Raw genomic sequence first — 20606 nt, forward strand, 5'->3', positions numbered from 1 at the left:
CATTACTTCCCCCCCTTCTGAGAGGGCGGAGGGCCCCCTGAAGATCCCTGTACCCAAGTCTCTGCAGAGCTAGGCTCATCCTCTCCCAATGAGGCCAAATGAAGCAGCCTAGCTAGGGGAATGGATACTATAGACAGGCAACAGCTTTAGGGACAGCCCCTGTTCCAGTTGTTGGGGGACACATGTAACAATGGAGCTGCACATCTGCTATGTATATACGGATGGCGGTAGGGGGTGGGTGTAGGGCCAGGAATTGGTCTTCCATAAGAGTCCCCGAGCTCTGGCCAGTGTTCAGCTGTGGGTCTCTGCATCTATTTTAGTTTGCTGAGTGGAGCCTCTCAGAGGACAGTTACACTAGGCTCTGTCTACAAGTAATAACAGAGTATCATTAATAGTGTCAGGGATTGGTGCTTTGCCATGGAATAGGTCTCTAGCTGGGCTGGTTATTGCTTGGCCATTCCATCAGTCTCAGATCCATCTTTGCCCCTACATTTCTTATAGACAGGATAAATTTTGGGTTGAAGGTTTTATGGGTGGGTTATTGTCCCTATCTCTCCACTGGGGTTTCAGCCTGGCTATAGGAAATGGCCTCCTCAGGTTCCATATCCCCAGATCCCTTTGAGCTGCAGATTTCCATGCATTCTCCTGGCCCTCTGGCCCTCTCTCTTATCTCTCCTCACACCTGATTCTCAACACCTCCCCATTTTCCTCCCCATTCCCTCTCCTGCCCAGTTCCCTCCCTCCATCTGCCTCCTGTGACTATTTTATTCCCTCTTCTAAGTTGCATTCAAGCATCCATGCTTGGGCCTTCCTTCTTCTTTAGCTTCTTTGGGTCTGTGGATTAGAGCATGGATAGCCTGTACTTTATGGCTAATGTCTGCTTATTAGTGAGTGCATACAATGCATGTCCTTTTGGATCTGGCTTCACTCAAGATGATATCTTCAAGGTCCATCCATTTGCCTGCAAAATTCATGTTTTTGTTTTTTTAACGTTGAATAGTAGTATTCCATTGTGTAGATGTACCACATTTTCTTTACTATTATTCAATTGAGGAATATCTAGGTTGTTTTCAGTTTCGAATAAAGCTGCTATAAATATTTTGAGCAAGTGTTCCTTTGGTATAGTGGGGCATCTTTTGGGTATATGCCCAGGAGTGGTATAGCTGGGTCTCGAGGTAGAACTTTTTCCAGTTTTCTGATAAACTGCCAACTTGATTTCCAAAGTGGTTGTACCAGTTTGCACTCCCACTAGCAATGGTGGAGATTTCCCTTGATCCACTTCTTCACCAGGGTGTGTTGTCCCTTGAATTTAATCTTAGCCAGGCTATTCTGATGGGTGTAAGATGGAACCTCAGGGTCATTTTGATTTGCATTTCCCAGTTGAGTATGGACTTTGATCATTGCTTTAAAGTGCTTCTTGGCCATTTGAGATTCCTCTGTTGAGAATTCTCTGTTTAGCTCTGTATCTTATTTTTTTAAAATTGGGTTGTTTGGATTGTTGGTGTCTAATTTCTTGAGTTTTTTTAAAAAACTTATTTATTTTATTTCTATAAGTATACTGGAGCTGCCTTCAGACATACTAGTAAAAGGCTTCAAATCCCATTTACTGATGGTTGTGAGCCACCATGTGGTTGCTGGGAATTAAACTCAGGACCTCTGGAAAAAGTTGGTGCTCTTAACCACTGAGCCATCTCTCCAGCCCTGAGTTTATTTACACACACACACACACACACACACACTGAATATTAACTCTCTCTCTGTTGGATGTAAGGTTGGTAAAGATCCTTTTCCAATCTGTAGGCTGCCATTTTGTCCTATTGACAATGTTCTTTGCCTTACAGAAGCTTTTCAGTTTCATGAGGTCCCATTTATTAGTTGTTGAACTTAGAGCCTGAGCCATTAGTGTTCTGTTTAGGAAGTTGTTTCCTATACCCACTTTCTGTTTTATTTGATTTACTATATCCAGTTTTATGTTGATGCCTTTGATCCACTTGGTTAAGTTTTATGCAGGGTGATAGATATGGGTCTATTTGCATTCTTCTACCTACAGTCATCTAGTTAGACCAGCACCATTTGTTGAAGATGCTTTCTTTTTTCCATTATATCATATTTTCCTTCTTCAAAAACCACCTGTCCATAGGTGTGTGGGTTTATTTCAGGGTCTTCACTTCTATTCCATTGGTCAACCTGTCTGACTCTGTACCAATGCCATACAGTTTTCATTACTATTGCTGTGTAGTACAGCTGAGATCAGGGATGGTGATACCTCTGGAAGTTCTTGTATTGTTCAGGATTGTTTTTGCTATCCTGGGTTTTTTGTTTTTCCATATGAAATTGAGAATTGTTCTTTCAAGGTCTGTAAAGAGTTGTGTTAGAATTTTGGTGGTATTGCATTGACTCTGTAGATTGATTTATGTTAATCCTACTGGTCCATGAGCATGGGAGATCTTTCCATCTCTGATGTCTTCCTCAATTTCTTTCTTCAGAGACTTGAAGTTCTTGACATACAGGTCTTTCACTTGCTTGGTTAGAGTTAAGCCAAGATATTTTATATTATTCGTGGCTATTGTAAAGGGTCTTGTTTCCCCAATTTCTTTCTCATCCTGTTTATCATTTGTATAAAAGAGAACTACTGATTTCCTTGAGTTAATTTTGTATCCAGCCACTTAGCTCAACATGCTTATCAGCTGTAGGAGTTCTCTGGTAGAATTTATTTTGGGTCACTTAAGTATACTAGCATGTCATCTGCAAATAGTGATACTTTGACTTCTTCCTTTCCATTTTCTATTCCCATGATCTCCTTTAGATGTCTTATTGCTCTGGCTAGAACTTCAAGTACGATATTGAATAGATTGGGAGAGAGTGGGCAGTCTTGTCCCTGATTTTAGTGGAATTGTTTTTGTTTTTACAAATAGGGACAACAAGGTAGTAGTGGAAAGATAGGCGGAAGTGAGAAGAAATATGAAGAGACCAGCTCAGAAGTCACTGGAAGTACCCTGACACACAGATAACAGAACTAAGATTGCTATGGAAGAGAAGAGATGCTACCTCCTCCTGGATGCTCTCTCTGGATCCAACACAGCAGTAGTTTCCATTCTTTGGCTTCCAAAGTAGAATTAACATCATGACACAGGCACAGTAAATCAGTAGTCAAGTTTTATTTCTGCCCCTAAGAAGGCAGAATTGGAAAACTTCCTCCAGAGTAGAGAGCACTCTGTTAATCTATATAGCAGCCTCAAGGGGCTGCCTCTTGTATTTGAACTAAGAAATCTTGGTCTTCATTTCCTCTTGTCTCAGCCACCCCTGGTATGGTATGTGCTGGTATGGTCTTCTAATAGGTAAAGGCTTTCTTTGAATTTGTTCTTTCCCAGAGTTCATTCTGTTAGTTGTATCAGATGTTAGAATATATGCAAAGATGCAACTACGCAAAGTTGAGAACTTTACCAGGAGGAAGGGCAACAGTGCCTTGCACATGCTCCTCAGGGTTCCTTCAGGGGAGACAGGAGCTGAAGGAGACTTTGTTCTCCCTCTAATCAGGTCAGCTTGGGTATCTTATACTCCTTGGCAAGCTCTCTTATTTATGAAGTGGTGGTTTTGTTTTGTTGTTTCTGTTTTGTTTTGTTTTGTTTTTTCTCTGAGATCGGGTTTCTCTGTGTAGCCCTGGCTGTCCTGGAACTCACTCTGTAGACCAGGCTGGCCTCGAACTCAGAAATCCGCCTGCCCTCTGCCTCCCAAGTGCTGGGATTAGTTGGTGATAGTTTGGATGCATATAAAAAGTGCAAAGGGGGAGAGAGGCTCATGGTTTTCTTCGAGCTGTCACATACAATCAGATACTTTCACACACTACCACCACCTCCACCACCAGCACCTTCACAGGTTTTTATTTGTTTATTTTTTCTTAAAGTTTTTTAAAGATTTATTTTATGTATGTGAGTGCTCTGTTTGTTTTTACCACTGCATGCCAGAAGAGGGCATCAGATTCCATCATCCATGGTTGTGAACCACCATGTGGTTGCTGGGAATTGGATCTCTGGAAAAGCAGTCAGTGCTCTTAACAGCTGAGCCATCTCTCCAGCCCCACAGTTTTTTAAAAGATGAGAGGAAGTTATCTCAGGTGAGGTACCAGAAGCTTCCATCAGTGGGTTTTGGCTTTGTTTTGTTTGTTTGTTTTTATTCACAGTATAACAGTGTTAGTTATGGTAAAACCCTACCTTTCTGTCTGGACCTTTTAGGCAAGAAAGAGAATTGATTGTGCCTTATCTGGTGTTGTTTTTATAATTGCACGGAGGTAGAACAATTCTGAGTCACCTACCTTCTCTTCCTGGAGTTCATCTTGGCATAGTAACCCAAACCCACACCACTGTTAGGTACTGATCTGGGTTTGCCCTAAGATGCACCAAGTTGGCCCAGCATGTACCCAACCCTTCTGTTTTCCCATATTCTTTCAGTACATCTGCAGAATAGAGTTCTGTGATTCTGGCCCTTTCTTTTCTCTGAAAAGGAGAGATAGACAACAAGGCTTCAGAGGTTGCGATGGAAGGATAGATGGTAGCACCTTTCTAACTTGGGAGGTCAGCTTGTGTCATCTGTGTGCACTCTGCCAGCACTAATTATAAGGAATCAGCGTGGGCTGCTGATGTAAACCTGGGCGCAGGGAACTGGAGGTTGTGGGAGGATGAGAAGCCAAGCTTTAACCGCATCACAGAATGCAGAGCCTGCGAGCCACAGCTCCTACATCAGCTCATTGCAAGTCAAATTAAGGGAATAATACAAACCTAGTAGATATTTAATGAGAGATTATTTCTGGAGATTATAAGGATACAGAAATTGCAAATAAATCCCTGACCTTTTCTGAGCCTTGGCTCAGTGAATGGGCTGAATCACCTGCTCAAGGGGATTAAGGACAGCCGCATCCATCTGGCAGGCTACTTTCTCAGTCATTTGCAAACTCTGCTCCATGGTGATAGTGTTCCAGACCTTTTAGTGGGAATTCACTTTGCAGACTAGATCTTAATTACTAAGATTATGAACCCTGTTGGGCCAAAGTCGGAACTAATGTTCTGCTTATATATACAGCGGAGTCCCTGTCAGATCAGTGACACTTAGGCCAAGTTAAATAATATGCAGTTGTTAATTATTAGTAACTCAGTCATGTCAGTAGGAAATTCAAGTTGATGAGAGTAGAAGTCAAACTGCATGTGCATGTGTTGATGTGTATGTGTGTGTATGTGCACGCGCATGCATGCACATACATGTGTATAAGGGAAAGAGACAGAGGACAAAGGACAGATGGAAAAGTTCAGGATGTGGCAGTGTCTCAGTTCTGGTTTACAGATTCCGAACATCAGTGCTAAACTGTATTTTACGAGTTTTCGGGAATCTTGTTTGATGTGGGTTCCATTTCTTAACATAATTTTATCTGTTTACAAAACTAGGTAATCAACTCAATGTACAAGTCTAATAAACTAGGCTTAGCAGAGTTATCCCGAACTCCTGTTTGGCTCTGCAGCATATAAATGCTGTGTAGATTTGACAGTTAAGATACACTGATAAATAGAACATTTTGTGTGTGTGTGTGTGTGTGTGTGTGTGTGTGTGTATGTGTGTGTGTGAACTGTAAGGCTTTTTAGTTTAACATCAGTATGAAGGGTGTTTGCTTACTTTTAACAAATTAGAGAACTTGTACCAGCATAGAGAGAACCAATCTGAATATTCAGTGGGGTCTTTGCCATTAAAAAAAATTACAGTTAATATAAATCGGTAGAATTTATTTACCTTTCAGCTATCTGGAAAGTTCCTTTGCAGTTTTCCCTTCCATGTCCCACTTGCCTAGGAACTGCTCTTACTTCCTAGCTGACCTGGTAGGTCATCCAAGCACCGGGACATTCTCTCTCAGTTGCCAAGTTCTTTCCAATTTTCCCACACTTTTGTTGATGTTTCTGGGGTGAGGAAGTGGTCTTTGTCCCAGACGAAGTTCATCTGTGTTGGGAAGGAATCAGTGTTCACACGCCTGCTCTTAAACCATCCAAGTTCAGAGTCTGTCTCAACAGCTCCCAGAATTCAATGCACAACAGAGGGTCTTTTCCCCAGACTTCTGACCACCATGCCTGTAAAAGATACTCTGAAACACTTCTCTAAAAACAAAGTGAAGGGTTCCATAGACTCCAGCGTGACAGTCATAAATATTTTGGAAAGTTTCTTAAGCACAAGAAGATAGTTCCCTGACTGACGCATAACTTTCCCAGTAGCTTCTGAGCACTTCATCGAAGATGGAGAATCATTCCCTGCCTGCGAAAGGATGCCCAGTGTCCTTAGTCAATCTGATGCAAAACAAAACCACTGCAGGAAAGCTCTGACCCCACCCAGATGGCTGTAAGGAAAAGAGACAATAACTGGTATCTGCAGAATGTCTCAGGTGCTCGACCTGACTCACCTCTGCAAGCTACGAGTCTCCTATCAGTGGATAACTAAAGCTTGGGGTGGAGTTTTATGGATGTCTGGCCTCTTTATTGCTACTTAGAAACTTGTTTACCCCTGGAAAAAATTGTTCCTGTGGGTTATCTCATTTCCCGAGTGGCAGTGGAAGGTACTGGAACAGATGGAGAACCCATTGACCCCACTGATGTGCTATGGAGAGAGGCTCTCCTGCTTCTGGGTCTGACTTAGGTCGCTTTGTTCTCAGCTGTTTCAATGTTCAAAGCTGGGTAACTTTTCTTTCCTTCATTTCCCCCTCATTTTCTGCTTTTTCTAATCACCAGAACAGAATTATTTTTTTAATTCAAAGTTATAGTTAAAGCAGTTTGGTGAACTGGCCCCTGGAGCAAGTCTCTACCTCTTAACTTGGCAACTTTGCTCATATGTAGCTTATCCAAGCCTCAGTTTTTTCATCTGTGATGTGGGGCTAATAATACTATCATTCAAGAGAATTTGCTGGCATTACAAGACATAATCTAGGTAAAGCACTTATCCATTGTTTTCAAAGCACTTTACATTTGCTTTATGTAGCTGACTACAAGCAGTTATTCCTGTGACTCCAACTGAAGGAGTCTGATACTCTGTACTGCCATTTCTTGTTAGAAACTTAGTGCCAAAGTTACTGTAAGAATGAAGATAACACATGCAGAACACTTAGCATGTATCTGGCCTAGGGTAGGCTTTTTGTCAGTATCACTATCTCTAAATCATCTGTATTTTGCACACATGTATGCTGTGACCACACCATGTAGTTTGCTTTCAGCGTGCTGATTTGCACACGCGTGGCCTGACCACACTTTTCTTGTTCTTTCAGCCGCACAATTGGACAGTATCGGCTTCAGCATAATAAGGAAATGCATCCATGCGGTGGAGACCAGAGGTAAAGTAGCCTACCAGACAGACAGATGGCATTGTTCTCATGGAAGGTCATGCGTCTGTGAGGCAGAGGCCCTGCTACCTGCTGCTTCTGATTTTAAGTAACTCATTAAGTCCCCTGGTGCCACTGTCCGTGTTTCTTCAGGTCATGTTGGTCTGAAGCAGGGGTTCTCCACCCGTTTCATGTCACCCATGTCTCTGGTTGATCACAAGAATGTCTTACATGTATACTGATAGAATTCCTAGGTTTATGGAAACCAGTTCTTGAAACCCAGTTATTATTAGAATAATTGAAAATATAGCCACAGCAGAGTGGTTAGATACGCTTCTGTGTTAACAACTTCATTCACAGCTGATAGTGGTAGCTCTCATAGCAGGTGTAGTCTGGGAAGCACAACATTGTAATTATCCTGTAACAGTGTAAGGAGTTATGAAAATATCTGTGATTTTTGACCATGCTGCAGGTATTGCTAATACCACTGTGGTTTAAGGAGGGAAAGAAACACAACAATGTTAGTAACAGTGAAAATAAAGGCTCTTTTCCCATCTAGTTTATAGACCCTGGAGATCTCTCCAGGGATCATCTTAGAGTCTGTGAACCCCAGTAAAGATCTCTGCTCTGCAGACCTGGACCTGAGAACCATCAAGGACAGAGAAGGAAGGGGTTAGCTGCCTCCTCCACACTGAGGTTTCCCACATCTATTGGAGCAGGCCACGAGATAGGGGAGGCTGGGTTACTATCACAAACCAGAATCTTTATTGCTGGCATTGTAGGGTTCTAAGTGCCCTGGATCTGTTGTGGCTTTGAGAAAAGCTACTATCTCTCCACTGAGATTGATCAAAACCAAGGGAATGAATCTATTTATTCTCCAGTGATCTAACTACTTGTACTTTTTATTTGTTTGAAAGAAATTCTGACTTTTAAAGCAGAATTATAACCTACTAGTGGTAAAACAGAAAGGGAAAGGGGTACACACACACAACCACACACACACACACACACACACACACACACACAGAGGCTGGTTGGGGGTAATAGAACATCTTGAGTTCCTGTGCCTATGTATCCTATAAGGCTTCTTCCAAAGGAGATACTTTATTGTATAGAAGCAGGTTTGTATATGTGTCTGTTTGTTTAGTGTTGTTTCCTTGATTTCCTTCATCAAAAAATGAAGACAGGTTCTCAACAACTGGACATAAAATATACCCAGAAAGGGCCTAGTAGACATAATTGGAAGTTGATTGTGGAATACAAGAGTGTTGGTTGTGTTGAGCCAAAAGAATGTTTACACAGTGATGTGGTTAAAATGCAAAACCAGGAACCAATCAAATGCCTCAACCTTTGGCCAACTCAAGCGTGATTCACTTGTGCAATAAAATCTTGTGAATCACTAAAAGTAGAAAGGTTTTTATTTTTTCTTTATATGCATTAAGTGAAAAATACAGTTTAAGAACAAATAGCTATCCTGCCTGAGCCCATTCTGTGTGTCCCTAAGAGGACCACCTCTGCACAGGTCTCAGTGTGACAGTAGTGGCTTCTGCTCTCTTTTACTTTCTTCTTTTGATTTTCTGTTTGCCTTAGCTGTGATGCCTAAGTTTGTAAAGAGTAATTTTAAAGAGTTTAGGTTTGTTTTTCTTAAAAGAAAAGGATAAAAATCAGTGTATGAGTCTGCAACCCTGCTGTTCAGGAGGCTGAGATTAGAGAGCTGAGAGTTAAAGGCCAGCCTGGGCTACAGATTAAGGCACTGTCTCGAAAGGACTTAAAAGGAAAGGAGAAGAGAACACAGAGAATAGTTAGCACAGGCAAAGCCAGAGCACATTTGGACAAGCCAGTATACTTGCTTAAGGTGGGCTGTGTGTTAGTCCATTTTCGCAGCCCAAACCAAGAGGGAAAGCTAGTCACCTAAAACTCTTCTCAGGGTCTATGTTCACCTTAAACCAGTAGCTTGTAAACCCGTAGGCCATAAAAAGTCTGAATATGATGTACACCTAAGAACTGGAAGGTGCTCAGAGAAGTGATAGGAACTAACTCTCACAATAAGAAGTTCATAGGGAGCTGGGTGGTGGTGGCACATGCCTTTAATCCCAGCACTTGGGAGGCAGAGGCAGGCAGATTTCTGAGTTCGAGGCCAGCCTGGTCTACAAAGTGAGTTCCAGGNGATTTCTGAGTTCGAGGCCAGCCTGGTCTACAAAGTGAGTTCCAGGACAGCCAGGGCTATACAGAGAAACCCTGTCTTGAAAAACCAAAAAAAAAAAAAAAAAAAAAAAAAAGTCTACAGGGGACTTGGAGAGGAAGCTTAGCAGTTCCTAAGAGGTATGAGATGCAATGGACTTGGACCAACATGAAGAAAACCATTTTCAATCACTTGGTCTAAATTGTTCCTTGTTGGAGTTGAGCATGAGGTCTTGGGTTTGGTCTCCTAAACCCAAGTCCAAACGCTGGGCATGGTGACACACACTCGTGATCTCAGTACTGGAGAAGCAGAAACATGATCTGTGGGCTCACTGGCCATCCAGTGAAACCATATTGATGAACCCTAGACCAAGGAGAGACCCCGTGTCAAAGGAGGTAGATGGCATTCTGACGAAGAGAGGTTGTCCTCTAGCCACCACATGCATGTACACACATGTTGGCCCACATGTGTGAACAGGCATAGATCACATACATTCACACATCACATACATGCATCTGGATTGCCTCCTTTTGTAAGAGGCACAGTGACGCTCTAATCCACGCTTTTCAGTAAATGGAAGTTCTGTAGTTTGACTTCTGTCTTTGTGTAAGTAGTTCACAGTAAACACCTTTGCTCTAACTGTGATGGATTTTCTGATTTCTCAATCTTAACAAACATTCCCTAAGATGGAAAACGTCCTTACCCTTCAGTATTTTTTATTCGGTGTGTAAAAATAGATGGAAAGTGATTTATCTTCTCCTATGATTGATTTTTTTTTTAAGTCAAGCCACTTTGGATTTTTGAATGTAAGAATTGGTTAAATACTACATCTTTAAAATAATGTATTTTGCATCTTTAAAAATCTTCATCTGCTGCTTTTGGCAAGAGAGGAGGGAAGTTTCTTTCCTGCCAGCGACCCGGCTAAGGCAAGGGCTGGAGTGTGGGGCACATCTGTGAATCCCTGGGCAGCAGTGCCAAATCCCACTCGTTTGCTAAGAGCTGAGATGAGTGGCAGGGAACTTTAATTACAGCAGCTTTTCAGAGGAGAGAGAAAATGAAGGAAAAACAGAAGAGCATTTGGCCTGGTGGGCCTGCTCGTGTTCTCGATGCTCATCTAATTAAACCATCCTCTTTCCTCTTCCCAGGGATCAATGAGCAGGGGCTCTACCGAATCGTGGGGGTCAACTCCAGGGTGCAGAAGTTGCTGAGCGTCCTGATGGGTGAGTTCAGCAGTGGCTTTGTCAGGCATGTCCCTTGGGTAGCTTCCTCTGCGACTTCCTGGTTTCTAGGTGGTCTCTGGGTTAGGGATTAAGGTATGGGAATGCCCAGCAACCTGCCCTGCTAGCTAGTTGTGGCTATAGGCAGGAACAGGAGAAGCTCGGAGTGGGCCTTTGTAAGATTGAAATGAAATGGCGGGACCAAGCATCTCACAGTCTTCAGACTCAGCACTCCAGTCCAAGGGCAGCTTGCCCATTCAAATCACAGCCACGCCCTGCTCTGTTGTTAGTAGCTCATGACTCTGTCCTCTTCTGAGGCAGGTATTCAGTAGGACATACCTCATGCCCCCAAAAGGGCGTCTTTCTAGCCTGTGAGGGCCTCAGGGTCTCACATTCCTGATACCGAGAGTCTCGTGTAACCTTCAGATAAAATGTATATATGCAGATCAAACTCAAGATCCCTCTTGCTTCTGGATCAGGAGAGCCTCCTCTGCCCCCCGGCTGATGTATAAATAGAAAGCCACTGCCTCCAAATGTGCAGTGTTTAAATCAAAATCCATGAGCCAAAGTTGCCTAGGCTGCAGCTATCCTGTATTTTTAGCCATGCAGCCAGCTTCAGTGAGTCACAGGGATCTAAATGGCAAACAGATCAGGTTTCATAGATCAGTGGCTGTTGTCCATGTCCACAAGAGCCGTAGCCTGGTACTTGGGAAGATTAACTCTCAGTCCTGCTCTAACGTGGCGCTTCAGGCGAGGGCCTTTCTCCTGTGTTTGTCACTTCTTTGTCACTCCAGTTTCTGAAAATAGCTTTTGTATGTGCAGAAGTCTATTCCTTTATATGGGCCAGAATGTGCTACTCACTCTGCAGTCAGGACTCCTTGGTGTCATGAGTTACACTCAGAGCCGCTGTTGGGAAGCACGGTGCACGGGAGGCTCAATCTACACTCACTTCCCGCTCCTCAGTTCCAGTGCGGGATGCAGTTTTATTATTTTTAAATTTTTGAAATAATTGTGAGAGACAAGTGCATTGTAAGAAACAATGTGGATGGATCTTTTGTACCCTTTACTCAGATTCCTCCAATTATTGCTTCTTACCAGGGTGTGTTTCAGTACCACAAGAAGATACTGGTATTGATACAGCCCAAATGAGAGAGTTTCAACTCTCATAATGGCCTTGGGTTCCTTTTTATGTCTACTCCCTGCCTTACCTCCTCATACACAATCCCTAACCCTGGTGACCAGGAGTTTATTCTTTTTTTTCTTTTAATTTTGTCACTTTGAAATCATTTGTTATATAAATGGAATAATAGATTGTGTAAGATTTGAGTGTTGACTATCTTTTTTTAGTGCACTTAATTATTTCTAGATTTGATTAACTTGTATGTATCATTGCTCATTAATTTCTTTTTAACTGCTAAGAAGTATTCTATTGTATGGGCATACCACAGTTTAGCCATTCACCAGCTACAGGATTTTGTGTTATTTCCATTTTCAGGCTCTAGATATTTAGAGAGAATTTTTATGTGAGCATATTTTTATTCTCATAGAATAAGTACCCAAGGGTCTTTTGTTGGGGCACATGTTAATGTGACTTAATTTTGAGAAATTTTAACATAAGAAAGAAGTAAGAACTTAGCAGATATTAGCCTTCAGTCTTTCATTTCTGCTTAGGATCTGGAATGGATTGCTAGATGATAGTGATATTAAATTTTAGAAAGAACTCTCTCGCCATTCTGCAGAATCCTGGTAGGGGTGAGATATGCATGCACCTTAAAGCTGTTATCCTAATGTGTTGTTAGCACTTAATATGACCTGAATCTGGGGCTGGAATAGCGAAGGAGAAATAAGAAGTCAGATTGAGCAAGTATGAGCAGTAGCATGGGCAGAGGCAGGCTGCAGGTTAAAGGCAGAGGCTGTTGATGCTGTGGGCCTTTTCTTTAATATCTGAGAGAGCAGCTTGAGGCTGGAAGAGGACAGTTACTTCTGAGAGGCTAAGGTGACCTCTTCTGCTGAGAAACCCAAGCACTGTGCTAAAAAGCTTAGGAGCCTTTTTTTCTTCACAAGGGAAATAATGCAGTCTTAAAAGTTCTAAGTGGTAGAGAGAGTCAGGAATAGGATTTAGACTCGTTCACACAGTAAAAGGCACTTGCTTATGTGGCTGGTTCATCCTAAGAAACAGCTGCATGCAGGGTCTAGAGACTCTGCCATCCTTACTCTGAGCCCTTTCCCTTCCCTGCTTCCTTCTAGTTTCTCATCATCTGTGTCCTTTGCTGTCCTCAGCTTTGGCTTTGTTCTCTCTGGGAGTGTCCCAGATAGATCCAGTCTCTGCAGTCTTTGGAGCTTGCATCACTCAGAAGAGTGTCTTTTGGGTGACAGTTTTGGCAGTAGGCCACAGGGAGGACTTTGATTGGCCAGTGTGGGCCAGTCACATGATAAACTTTTCAATTTGGAGCCAATCACATTATCCTCAACAGATGGATGCGTATGGCCTGGAGCTCGTGCCTATGACTGGGCCTGGGAGTGGGGCTAAGTTTATGGATGGAGCAGGATTATTGATGAGAAAAGGGAGGAATACTTTCCCAAAGTAATGGATGTTGTGCTAAGGAAGTGTGCCCAGCACAGCAGTAGCAAGATTAGATTCAAGCATTAGGGGAGCAGAGTAACAGAATGTGGCACATGCATGTGGTCATGGGTGGGTCCTGGGAGATGGCAAAAGGTGAGGCAGAGAAAACCTCATCTAGGGCTAGACCAAAGAGCTGTGGCTTAGTAGCCAGTATTTTGTATAGAGAGAGCACCAAGATGAAGCTTCAAATAGAATTCAAAGATGACAATGTGAAGCTATTGAAAAGAAAGGCAGGAATGACTAAGTGTCTAAGTCAATCCACTTTGGACAAAGGAGATGTTCTGAAAGGCAGCGGTTCTAATAACTGTAGCCTCCCAAGAAGGAACTGCACTTGCTCTCTTCCTTAGTCACCCTAGATAGAGGGGAAAGTGGTCATGACTATCTGAAGAATGTCATGAAAGAGTAACAACTAGCGGCTGACAGTCACAAGGCCAGCTCCTCTGCCAGGAGGGCATTCCAGATAGACTGGAATATAAATGATCCTCTGGGGTAGAGCTGACTACAGTGTAAGGTCGAACCTAATGCCAAGAATTCGACCTGTGAGTCTCTCTATCAGTCAAGCGAATCTAGTACTCTTGCAGTTGTCAGGCCAGTGCACTAGGTCTGCCTCCCCTCCCTCTTCTGAGTATGTTATTATAGCATCCTTGTCAATTCTTGGTACCACTGCTGGTCTGGCCTAGCCAATGGTATAGAATATAATCTGCTGTAGACCACAAACCCTCCAGGGCGCAGAGTGAAGCGCATACTCACTCCCATCTGTTCTCACCCTTTTTGTACCGAGCTACATGCAGATTCAACATTGCTTTCACTTGTTCCAGTGCGCTCCTAACTGGATTTGTGTGCTCTGCTATTGTGTGCAAACATGGCATGGGATTAAACTCAGACACACTAACTTCAATCACTCGTTCATTTCTTGTATTCTTGCTTCACTGCAGACTGTAGGAGGGATGGGGGATGAGAGCCAATGTGTTGAGAATATATTTGTTTTACTGATCAGAGTTCCTTAAGAAAACTTATTAGAATTCCTCATAGCCTCTGCAGGGTCCCTTGCTCTCCATGCTGGTGTCCTGCCAGGAACCACCCTGTTTACTTCCTAGCAACAGAGGCTAATAGTCTTTGAGTAGTGAAAAAGACTCGGAAAGACTTTCAGACTTTCTGAAACAGAATAGAACAACTATCCCGGCTCCCCATACTATTAAGTGAAGATAAATGTTTGCAAATTTTTTTTCCAAACACCACATATACAAACATTCTCACATTCTCCCCTTACACACACCCCAGCTACATTCTTACTCCTTACATGTCTGTTTCTCTTCTTTCCATGTCTGTATATTTTTTAAATGAAGCTACATTGTGTCTGTGTGTGTCTGTGTGTATGTGCATGTGCACACATGTAGGTCCCAGGTATATGTATGTGTATAGGGAGGGAAGGGAACAACATGTGGGTTTGCGTTTTCTTCTGTTCTGTTTGTCCAGGTAGGAACTCAGGTTGTCAGGCTGAGAGGCAAGTACAATACACTGAGTCATCTTGCTGACCTCTATCCCCTTCTAATTATTTTAAGTAATTTCCCTTCTTTGTTTAAAAATTATGAGTAATCATTGGTGAAATTTCACAAAAACACAAAAATCATAAAGAAGAAAATAAGAGTCCCTTAGAGCAAAGACAGCCTTTATTGACTGCTTTATTGTATATGAAACCTTCGAATCATAGCCCCCTTAAACCATATATACTAGCATGTAGTAAGTGAATAAGCACTGTGTAATATGGCTACAACACAGGGCATGCATGCTCTAGGCTTTCTAACAGGCTCTATTCACATAACACTGCAGCATCTTTTCCCATGGTAAGTCCTCCTGTGGCATTGTTCTTGCAGGTATATTCCTTGTAGATGCACTAGTGCCCCTGAATCAGCCTCCTGCCCTCGTGTAGTTCAGATGGGAGTCCTGAGAGGCAAAGGAGTAGAGGACTGCGTGTGCTTTGGAAGTAGACACACTGCTGATTCTTTTCACTGTAGACAAATGGTTTCAATGGTTCGTTCTCCCGTCTCCTGCTCCATCTAATAGCCTGGCCCACATAGAAGCGGGAGCATGAGATGAGAAGATTCATGAACGTTGCTGAGTCAGAGCCTGCACATGCTAAGAAATGCTCGTAGGTCCCACGTCCTTGCAGTTTGACTTACAGTATTGAGTTGCTGGGTTAGGCTCTGTGTCCGCCTTCAGCCTCCCCACCCACTGTTGCCACGCTCACTGTCAGCAAGCGGAAACAGCCGTGCTCTGTGGTACTTGTTTTTATGTGAATGGTACATGTGGAAGATGTATTTCCCTCTTAGTTAGCCTTGCATTCTTTGGTTTTGGATTAAGTTGGATATTTTGGATATTTTGGATATTTTGGATGTCCATTGTTGCTGATAGAAGTAGGGTCTTTTCTTTTCTTTCTTTCTTTTTTTTTTTTTTTTTTTGCCTGATTTTATTCTTAGCATTATTTTTCTGTTTTAATTGTTTGATGTAAGTTTTACACTTGGAAGCTGTATTATCACTGTTTCCATCTAAGTTTTCACGTCCTAAGCTTTTGGTTTCCCTTTTTCTTTTTGTCCCATTTTAAATTTGTATAAAGCCAATCTCTCATTCCTTATTCTTGATGAGAATTATATGTTAAGAGACTCTCTCCTCATTCCAAGATGATAAAAACATTTTGCCTTTCTTAAAGCCCATCTGTGGCCTGGCATCACAGCTCAGCAAGTAAAGGGATTCACTGCCAAGTCTGGTGACCTGGAATTGATCCCCTGAGCATGCATGGTGGGAAGAAAGGATCAGCTCCCACAAGTTGTCTTCTGAACTCTATACATGTTCAACAACACATGCGTGCACACACATGCGTGCACACACACACACACACACACACACACTCTTCCCAAAAGAAATGAGTAAATTTATGAGTGAATGTAAACCATGTTTAAAGTCCTTTGGATTATATTCACACAAAGTGTAAACTCTCCTTTTCCTCAGAAATGTATACTGTTGACTGATACCTGCAGCAGGAGAAACCTTCCCACTCTCAACTACTTTAAAAATCACCTGTGAACACTTTTAGCAGTGACTGGGTCCTTGAGGGAGCTTTTAGAGGTGGATTTTCTAAAGAACAAATCCTGTTTCACTTTGTTGTTCTGTAAACCTGACATGAGTCCTTTCCTTGGGTTTTTTCTGTTCCTCTTATTCTTGGTGCCCTCAGAAAGTTATCAGGCTTGCCCCCGGAGTCCATGCCACTCACCTAGACTTTGGCTAACTCCTGTTGTATCCTTGTCATGAGCAGCATAGTTTGAATCTTCAGTGTCTCTAATGGCGCACTGGGCTTCCGTTTGCACTGCCAGCCGTCGCCTTTTCTATCTCATTCAGCCTCTCACTCCGGCAGCTCATTTCATGGTGCCCACCTTTTCTTTAACGAATTCTTTTTACATTACAGAATAAATACTTTCAGTGCTTGGCTCTCTGTATTCTATACCGACAGTCTTGCATGGGCTTCCACGGGGAGCGTAAGTCTCTTTGCTGCTGACTTCACTCTGAATAGATTCTCCTTGGTCTGCATCACTTCCCCAATCCTGTTTCAGAGTTGCTCTCTTCTGTGGCATTGAAGGGCTGTTGTACGCCATGCCAGCCAAATCCTAGTCAGTCATAAATCTTGTATCTTGTATGGCTCTGTAGTCCTGAATAATTCCTCCTGGCCCCACTCTGCTTAAGATCTTGGAAGAACTGGAGTATGTAACTGTGAACCCAAAGCCTGCGGTTCTTTTCTTGTTTCTTTGCTGATTCTTTGAAGACTACCTCCTGCCTCTTTTTTTGTGTTTGTTCTGTTTTGTTTTTGGGTCTCTCATGTAGCTAGGTTGATATCAGACACATGCATTTGTACACACATACACATACACATACACACACACACACACACACACACACACACACACAGAGAGAGAGAGAGAGAGGCAGGCAAACATTATGGGTATATAGTTTGCCAAGCTAAAGATGACCTTGAAGCCCTGATCCCTTGGCCTCCACGTCTGGAATGTTGGGATTAGAGGAATCACTACCACATCTGCTGACTTTCCCCTTCGGAATTCATTCCTCATGCTATAAAATTGTTCTTGCATCACTGCTGCCCAGCCCTACCTCAGTGTCTAGGTTCTCTTCTCAGGGCTGTGATAGGCCTGTGGAAAGCAGCCTCCCTTGCAGCTGTGCAGGGAAGGAGTGGGGCCTGACTTCCCTCCTAGGATGGCATGCTATGCTGGAGCCGGCACCTACCACGTGGTGTTCTCAAAGGCGTTCTCTGGGCCTTCTCTGAGCCCCAGCTCTGGCAACATTAACTAAAAGGCTTCTTTGCTGTGCTGTTGAAGCCTCATGTCCCTTTCTTCTGCGTGTCTTTATTAATGTTTAACTATGATAGCAAAGAAATGCAAGTTCAGCATTGCCGGTTTTCTCCTCCCATGCTGTCCAGGTCCCTCTAAGTTAGAATTACAGTGAGCACAAAGGAGGTGGTAAAGGGCACTGCTTTAAATCACCAGATCACAGGCACTATTCTTCCCCTCCTGTCTCCAGCCATGAATTAGCCTACCTTGTCCCTCTGGAACCTTGAAGATCTGCATTCCTTTCCTCTGCGTCCTCATTTCCCACACACTTTCACACATTGTCATATATAAAAGCAATCAAGGACTTCTTTATGAAGAGTACCACAAGGACCAGGCGATTCTTCATGATGCCTTCTGGGACCTGGAGCTTAAACCATAACGAGTGGAAACAACCCAGACCGAAGACTGTATCCAAGGAAAGTAGGGAACTGAGAGCCAGGCAGAGGGTGGTGTGCCATGATCCTGAGTTCCCAGAGAAGGGAGATCATAGATGGAGGCTTCCCTCCCCCTCCCCCTGCTCTGGCACCTGTCACCACCCTGCCTATAAGGGCACTGCAATAACCAGTAAGAACCCCAGACAGTCAGAGATTTCCGGTCCCAAAACACAGGTGGTTGTGGGTGTTTTGGATTCTTAGACGTGACATATAGGAAATTGCTAAGTTTTGTAAGTTTTGTGACTTTTATAGTCAGAAAAGAGAGTAACCAACTTTGCTTCTCAAGTTGGCAAATATTAAATCTAGCCTCAGGGGAATGACCTGTGGGGTAAATGAAGTCTGATACACAAGGAGGGTGTTATACAGGTAGCAACTGTTTTCCTCTAAGTTGTTATGGAGATGGAGACCATGACAAGCTCAGGAAGAGTTGATACTTTACAGTTTATAGCCAACAAAACAGGAGGCACGTCTAGCGTAAGGCTGGGTGGTATTTTGGAAGGGCAGATATGTCTATCAGTGCAACAGACACAAGATCCCAGAAACAGAATGAGTATATACTTGGATCTTGGATGAAGGAGTCTGAATAACTGAATGGAGAATGGAGTCTTTTAAGCAAGTACTGTGATACAATTTAGCATCCATATGAGGAAGAATGAAATGGGCTCTCTTCTGACTCCCTATGTGAAAAGTATCTTGAAATGTATCCTAAGAGCAGACACTGTAGACCCTCTGAATGGCAAGCACAGAAGTGCCTCTGTGACCTTGTTTTTAAAGAGCTTTCTTAACTAGAGCACACGAAAGAACTATTAGGAGACTGTGTTAAGTTGAGCTGCATTTAAATAAAATTTTCTGTATAAAAAAGGTATTTCTCATGGTGGACCTACTGGTACAGCCTCTAAACCCCAGCTATTTGGAAGGCTGAAGGAGGAAAATGACAAATTCAAGGCTAGCTTGGGCTACTTGGTATGACTTTGTTTTAAGATTAAAAAAATACAAGAAAGACAGGAGCTGTAACTCAGTGGTATACATTTGCCTGACATGCATGAGGGCTGAAAGTCAATCCATGGTACTGTAGAGGAAAAAAAAATTTTTTTTCAAAAAGCAAAGGTAAGTTACAGATCTGAAGAAACTATTTATACAAATGTATTTATCATCAGTGATTTGTAGCTATACTTACTTTAAAACTCTTGATTCTTAAGACAATATCCCAGTTTTTAAAATAGACAAAAAATATTGAGAAGAATGGTTGATTAAAGCAAATAAACAAAGAAAAAAAATACCACATGTGAAGATGGCTCACACCATTGTGTGTGTGAAAGGACAGTGACTTGTAGGACAGCTAAAGTTGAAGTGACTGACTGACCTGTCCTGTGATGAGAGGCATGAGGTGGCCCTTGCTCTTACATTCTGTTGGTGGGAATGCAAATGGCCCTGACATTTTTGGAAGGCAATTGACCATTTCATCTAAAGGAAAACATTCTCATTATTGGTCTGTTTTTGTAGCTTTTGACCTAACCTGCTTGTGGATACAGCATTTACCAAAGAGATAAAAATGTAGCCCGTAGAAAGCCTCTGTGCAAATGTTTGTAGTAGCTTTAGTCATAGCAGCTACAATTGGAAAGCTCCCAGATGTCCATCATCCAGAGAATGGATAAACAAATTATGGCACACCCAGAACTCTGAATACGACTCCATAATAAAAGGATTAAACTACCGTACTTGTAACAATGTGGCTGGATTTCAGAAGTGCGATGCTATGGGCAGCTGTTGCCAGGGGTGCCTGTGGTGGAAGAGGGCGGAGTGACAGAGTATCCTATCCAGAGTTCTGAGGTGTGGGAGCACCTGGCTCGTGGTGGGAGCTCCTTGAATGTTTACACCGTTCAGAAAGTGTGGGGCTGTACAGGTGCAGAGGAGTTAAGTGTGCCTCAGGGATAGTCACTCAACACTTACATTGCAGAAGAGGGCTCTGCATTTGTTCTCCCTGTCAAAAATGAGAATTAAAGCATTGACATAACCTACACAACAAGCAAACCAACAAACCTCTTTGACTGGTAAAGATCATAGTCAGAGTGCATGCTGTTTCAAGGGTGTGAGAATTACTCACACAGCCTTAAACCTCTGAGAGCAGCTTTAGTAGTATTTTCAGATACTTAAACCTCACAGATTTTTGATACAGAAAGTCCACTTTCAGGAATTATTTCTGCAAGGAAGCTCTGCAAAGAAACATCGAGTTTATGTCCGTGTCTATCAGTAGTAACAAGGGTACAGCTAAAATTTTCTTTACAAGAGGACATGAAGTCAAGAATGGTGCAGTGTATGAAACTCAAGAAGAATGAAGACCAAAGTGTGGACACTGTGCACCTTCTTAGAATTGGGAACAAAACACCCAGGGAAGGAGTTACAGAGACAAAGTT

General features: G+C 42.7%; 1 protein-coding gene across 7 annotated transcripts in view; it reads left to right on the forward strand.

The window, feature by feature from the left end:
• The window catches only part of Arhgap26 (Rho GTPase activating protein 26), a 388578-nt gene that overhangs the window by 225229 nt on the left and 142743 nt on the right, over nucleotides 1-20606 (forward strand). For all 7 annotated transcript variants that reach the window (XM_029471859.1, XM_029471862.1, XM_021150728.2 and 4 more), the window contains exons 13-14: nucleotides 7289-7354; nucleotides 10670-10744. In XM_029471859.1, the coding sequence (XP_029327719.1) occupies nucleotides 7289-7354; nucleotides 10670-10744 (141 nt within the window). The remainder of the gene's footprint in view (nucleotides 1-7288; nucleotides 7355-10669; nucleotides 10745-20606) is intronic.

The sequence above is a fragment of the Mus caroli genome, chromosome 18, assembly GCF_900094665.2.
Source record: "Mus caroli chromosome 18, CAROLI_EIJ_v1.1, whole genome shotgun sequence".
Lineage (NCBI taxonomy): Eukaryota > Metazoa > Chordata > Mammalia > Rodentia > Muridae > Mus > Mus caroli.